The sequence below is a fragment of the Mirounga leonina genome, unplaced genomic scaffold (genome assembly GCF_011800145.1).
Source record: "Mirounga leonina isolate KUSES-001 unplaced genomic scaffold, KU_Mleo_1.0 Mir_93, whole genome shotgun sequence".
NCBI lineage: Eukaryota > Metazoa > Chordata > Mammalia > Carnivora > Phocidae > Mirounga > Mirounga leonina.
In genome coordinates, this window is record NW_023270854.1 from 3,731,552 (window position 1) to 3,737,815 (window position 6,264).

At 55.4% G+C, this 6,264-nt stretch overlaps 1 protein-coding gene across 2 annotated transcripts in view; it reads left to right on the top strand.

Annotated features, from left to right (window-relative positions):
* The first annotated feature begins 2,353 nt into the window (after positions 1–2,353).
* Positions 2,354–6,264, top strand: part of ZADH2 (zinc binding alcohol dehydrogenase domain containing 2) — a 12,974-nt gene continuing 9,063 nt past the window's right edge. The window contains exon 1 of one of the 2 annotated variants that reach the window (XM_034996350.1): positions 2,354–2,704. In XM_034996350.1, the coding sequence (XP_034852241.1) occupies positions 2,496–2,704 (209 nt within the window). In that variant the 5' untranslated portion in view covers positions 2,354–2,495. Of the gene's footprint in view, positions 2,705–3,088; positions 3,191–6,264 lie in introns of those variants that run through there. The other variant, XM_034996351.1, reaches the window with a different exon arrangement.

The window sequence follows — 6,264 nt, forward strand, 5'->3', positions numbered from 1 at the left end:
GCGGGCCGCGGGCGCAGCGGCGGGCGCTCGGAGGGCCGGCCCGCGGCCCGCGCTCCATGCTGCCGCCTCCGCCGCCGCGCTGCTGTGGCGGGCGCTCCCCTGCGCCTTCCTCCGCGAGCCGAGAGTCTCCGGGCACAACTTTCTCTCCCCCTGCCTCCTCGCTGCTCGGGGGTCGGGCGGGTGGCTTTAGCACGCGGGTCGCAGCTTTCTCATTGTGCGCCAGCGAGGCCGATCCGGGCTGTCCTTTTCCTCCCGCACTTAGTCTAAGAGGAAGAAAGCAAACAAGACAGAGGAGTGAAGCCCCCGTACATACATGCGCCGGGGGGAGATGTCAGGCGCTGCTCCACCTTCCAAACAGTCACACATCAAACAGTGTCACCCCGCCGGAGCGCCACTTGCTGCCCCGCGCTCTCCGCGGGGCTTCGCCGCCAGGGTCGCCGTTTCTTCCTCTGCGAAATCTAATGCAAACACATTTTGATCATGGATTTTTGGCCGGTCTTGATCTTGCGACAGGAAAAATTTTGAAAAATACACAAAAAGCACCCCCCCCCCCAAAAAAAAGCCAACAACAACAACCCGGAGAGTGTGTGCAGAGGGGCGAAGAGCGGACATTCACTGGGTGGGCGAGAGGAGCGTGGACCGTCCCCCCCCAAACTCCTGGGAGAGAGGGAGATGCACTCTCGCTCCCTTCTCTTTTCAGTGAAATATAACACACATTCGGATCGCAGAGCTTTCAGACAGTCTCAACTGATAGACAGACACATCGAGCTGCTTTTCCTGCTTCGGCTTTTACTCCTCCTCCTCTCGCCAACGTCACCCTGACAATTACAAATAGGTCTCTCACAAACCATACCTGTCAATCTTTTTAATTGCTTTGTTTTCTTTTTTTTTTCTTTCCGAAGCTAAACAATATGACACAAAAAAGAAATCTTAATACAGCATAACATAAACGATTGCACATTGGAGCAAGACATTGAGGGGTTTGTTACTATAATCCAGGGGCTGATACCGGGTAAAACCCATGTGTTAAAAGCCAAGTTAAGTAGACACTAGTTTCTGCAGATCTTTAAACCTCTAAGTCACCCCCCACCCCCTTGAACATTCATACACACGCACCCACGTGGAACACAAACTAGCCTTGGATGAGAACATCCGACATTTGAGATAAAAATACCTGGGTCACTTTTGCAGTCTTGGTTTGGGGGTTAGGTTTGATTGGGGAGGGGCACTGTGTGGCTTTTTTAATTTTGGCAATCCTAGGTAAGTGTAAAACAAGACGGTTTTTTAAAATTAAAATGGATACCTTCAATAAACATTTTAAAATGGGCTCAGCTCACCATACAAAGATGTGGAAAATATTTAATCTGGCCCTTCTATGAAAAGTGAATTGATTACTTGGTCAATATAGACAATTAGGGAGAAAACTGACATGAAGGAACGGCAGGCAGATCTTTCTAGCTGGGTTGATAAAATGAGGGCTTCACACATAATTGCAATGTCTCCAGTTCAATTAAGTCCTTCGGCATCCCCACCTAGAAGTTTAAATGCTCATGTGCTCTGAGAATCTGGCCCTCTATTCTCCGATATATGTGTTCTTTCCCAGTGGGAACCCTGTAACAGTCTTGTAGAGGCTACTTAAAACATTCATGGAAACACACGATATCTAGGCCAAAACACGTAAAATGGCTTGGTTCGTGCAACTTGCTTGGGACGGACAAGCTGAGGGCGGAAGGCGCGGGCCAGGCGTTCGGGAATGGGGGCCGGGAGTCCGGGGCGCACGGGGCTCTGGGCGCCCCCGCCCCGCGTTCGGTGCTTGTGCGCGTGCACTGGCGGCGGGGGCTCCCCGCGCGGCTCGGGGCCCCCGGCCGTGCCCCGCCGCCCCGGCCGCGCTCGGGGTTGATTCGTACCACCTTGCAAGGAAGTGAACGCTTCGCACGGGAAGGGGAGGCGCCTGTGCCGGCCGCCGGGCGCCCGGCGCCGCGCCGCTCCGAGGACGCCCGGGCTGCCGCCGGCTCGGGGCCGCGGCGCTCGCGGGACGCGCGGCTCCCCTCGCCGCCCCCTCACCCTTTTAGAAGAGTCAAATCCGGCCTTTAGAGCGAGGGGAGGGTGGGGATATCCGGTGCCTCCCGGACGCCGGGAGGAAGGGGGAGGGCGGAGAGGATCCTCGGCCAGTCTGCGCCGAGCGGATTCAAACCAAAACAAAAAGATTAAAGGAGCAGCGGCCGGGGTGGCAGCGATCCCCAGGCCGGGACCCGGGGGTGGCGCGTCCGGGAACCGCGGGGGCTGCGCGGACTGCCGGGCGGCGCGCGGCGGGGGGAGGGGGGAGCGGAGCCAGTCCCTGCGGGGAAGGGGGGGAGTTGAGGGGAGCACGCGGCCGGAGGAGGGGCGGACCCGCCTGATGCGCCCGCCCGCTGGCAGCCGAGCCGAGCCGAGCGGCCCGGGCTGGGCTCGACCCCAGCCCGCGGCGGCGCAGAAAGCGGGCAGAGGCGCGGGCCATGCTGCGCCTGGCGCCCGCCGGGGCCCGAGCCATCGTGGACATGTCGTACGCCCGCCACTTCCTGGACTTCCAGGGCTCCGACATCCCCCGCGCCATGCAGAAGCTGGTGGCGACCCAGCTGAGCCCCAGCTTCCGCGAGGCCGTCACCCTGCGCCGGGACTGCCCGGTGCCACTCCCCGGGGACGGAGACCTCCTCGTCCGGAACCGGTGAGTCCGGCGCGCCCCCCCCCCCCCGGCCCTGACCGGGCCCCGGCCCGCGCTGCGCCGCTTCCCGGCTGTCCCGGGCCCCCTGCGTCCCCGCACTCCGGCGAGCGCTCGGGCGCACAGCCTGACTTTGCGAGGCCCCGGCAAGTTGAACCCGCCGCCATCTGGCGAAGGCGAATGTACTGCGACGGTTGCTGGTGTGAATATCCGATGCCACCGAACGTCCTCGTAACTGAGGGTTATTTTAATTTGGGATTCCCCTCCCCTCCCCCAGCCCTCCCCCCACCCCCTCCCGCTCCCGAAATAAAACCGACGGGACCCAGAAGGGGAGGCTCCCCGCCCGGCCCACCCGCGCGCACCCACGACTCCTGCGTTCCCATAATCTTTAGTGTGAACCAGGAACGGGCTGGACACGAACTGCGACGTTTGGGTAACGTGCTTTGGAGGAAAGAGGCCGAGGTCCCGGCTGGCTTTTCCTGTGCGCTCCAGGTTGGCAGCCGCCTCGCAATGGCGGAGCCTGTCGTTGGGTGTGTTGGTGTGCACCTCGCCGGTGTCGTCTGCGTGTTGTCAGTGCTGTATGGCTGTTGTCTGTGCCCCAGAGCCTACCGACAGGCGCGTGGCGCGTCCGGGGCGGCTGGGTCAGGGCCGGGGTGGTGGCACGGCCGCATTTCCCTGCGCGTTTTGCAGACCTTTGGGTGGCACTCGGGTGGGTCGCCCTACCTTATGACCGTCTCCTCCACCTCCACACTCCCTTCCTTAATGTGCTTACAGCTCACTAATCTTCAGTAACTGGTGCAGCGCGGGAAGGAAAGGGACCTCATTCTGTGGGAGCCATGCCCTCTGGTCTCTGTTCGCTGGGTCCCCTAGCTGCCTGACTTGCAGGCTGGGCGTTCCCCATTCCTCGATCCCCTATGTTCGAGCAGGACTCGCCCGCCTGCTCAGGGGCATCCGAGGGGTTACAGTGTTGCATGTCTCCTCCGATTGAAGGAAGGCGTGAGTTCTGAGTGTAACTATATTGTAAATTGTTTCTTGGAAAGTACTGTAAGTCCCCTGCAAGGCGTGAAAGGCAAAGTGTACCCTACCCAAGTGGCTTGATGCAGCGTTTAATCCGTTTATTTTAGAGATTCGTATCAGCCTTCCAAAGACTGCAAAATTGAGTAATTCTGGTCATGATATAAAACTTTTGGAAACCTGCTGGAAACATAAATTTGAGGGAGCCAAGAGTGGGGCTGAGTGGAAGCTGGCTCCGGGCGGGGTGCAGAGAGTGCCTTAAAGGTGGATGTGTGTGTCCTAAAAGTTTTCGTGGGTGGAAACAGGGCTGCAGAGGATTTCTTCATTATGGGATAAAGCGCTAAAGCTGTTGAGATAAGGACTTGCATCCTACCAAGTTAAAAAGAAGGAACACGCAGAACATACAAGTCACACGAGTGATTTGCTAGAAGTTGAGATGAGAAGCAGGCTGAAAAGCTCAGACTTTAACAAGCAAAAAGTTTTACACGGGCTGTTTTCTTTTCTTGTAATGTTGGTGACCAAATACACTACTGACTGTGAGCACTGATGTAAAAACACCACTGCTTGAATAAAATCCCCTTTAGATACCGGGTGTGAAGTGGGGAGGGGGTGACTGAGCAGAGCAGGCAGAAGAAGGTGTGAAGTTAGAGCACAACCAGCTGCGGTTTAGTGGGGCCACCCGCCAGCTCTCCGTGGAGGCTGCTCCCTCCCGCTCCCCGGGCCAGCCGGCATCTCTACCTGTGAAGTGCATCAAGTCCTCAGGTTGTCCTCCCTTCCTCTGGCTCCTCTCCCCCGCTTGCTCACCATCACCCCTCGCCTTCTTCCCTGCCAGTGCCCAGGCGCCCCCTGCGCCGGGTCACCAGGGAGGGTCCCTGAATTGGGTGGTCAGGATTCTGGAGCGCCAGCTCTCCTATGTTTGGAGCTCATCGGTTTGGATTGCTTTGGGATCCATGCCTGTCTTTTCCCTCCACATATGCCAAGAGTCCCTTTAACACAAACAGTATGCTTATGTGTACGACTTGACCTCTAACTTCTACATTGAAGCCCGCATCAGAAAGAGAATGGAACCAGTTTTCTGCACATTGAGAGGAAATGAAATCTTTGCATCCCCTTTCCCTACTCTGTAGAAAATCTGCTCCTATCCCCAAATTGTAAGGCGATCCTTTATATTTGGCAAATAGTGTCAGGGGAAGAGGCTTTTTTTTTTTTTTAAGAGCAAACTGCAGGTCTGTTTACTGCAGGTTAGTTCATTTTAAGCCTAGACCAAATCTCCTCCAGAACAGTGTTAATTGCATAAAAATTTTATGCAGGCGCTTTTCATTTTTATCGTAATAAAAATCTGCTCTGGAATGAATGGCATAAGCATACATTCACTTGTTCGGAAAGGTGTTTGGGGATTTTAACTGTGCACTGCCTGACTTTTCCTTTCAGTTGGATATTTGCACATCTCATCCCATCTCAACAGAAAATACAAATTCTTCATTCACAGAGAGGGAAGTGCTTTAAGCCCGACGTGGATTTAGGATAATCAAGTTTATCCCATTTAGGAAAAGTGTGAGAGGGGCGCTTAAAATCCCCGCAGAACGTGTAATTGATGTTCCTTTACCCACGTCTCACTTTTCATAGGTCCGAGGACAACTTCACATCCCCTCCCAATGCCCAGCCCTCAGGAAGAGAAGGAAGAAAGACACCCTCCAGTTAAGCCAGCTTGCGTGCTATTTTTAGCTTTTTTTCCGAAGGATAGTGACATATTATTTCGTTCCCAAATCTTTCTAACGATTTTCTGCTCAAGTGTAAGATAATGGAGCAAAGAGTTTGTAGGAATGGCAAAGAGCGGGTGGGGGATGGGGAAGGCGTTTTTGATAAACGGTTTGTTGCTCACGGGAGGGTAACAGCATTTCTGCTGACTCTCCAGGCCGAGGTGTTCTTTTATTTATTTTTCTTTCTTTTCTTTAATCTTTTCTCTTCTTTTCTTCTCTCCTATTTCTTCTCTTTCCTCCCTCCCTTCTTTCTCTCTTTTTAAGAAAATCTGACCTGGCCGACTTTGTCTGTCTCCCAATATTGAAGACTCTGGACTTCACGTTTTGTTTTTGTTCAAAGCAAGCGTTTCCCTCCCTCTGCACGACTGCCTGTTCCATAATAAACATGACGAAGGGCTTCAGCACTTTTTTATATAAGTAAACCGACGCCTCTGGAAGGGTCTGTATTTGGGGAGAGCCCGCGCCGGTCCCATTCTTTCTCCTGGGGCTCCTCGATTTTAGGCTTCCGAGTGGATTATCCAGGCGGGTGGCTAGAACCCTGCACTTACTCAGAGCATGTATCTTAAATTAAAGAGGGTGCAAGGAGAGTCTGGAAATGCACGCACCCTACCAAGCGCGTCTTTCCTTTCTTTTTCTCCCTCGCTCGCCCTTCCTGCCCCCTGCTCCCGACCCGGGCCCCCTTCCCACTGTGTCCGCTGCTCTGGAACTTGTTTCTGGAGGAGCGCAAGGCGCGGGCTCCCGGGCCTCCCGCAGCCCTTCCCGCAGCCCTTCCCGCAGCCCTTCCCGCAGCCC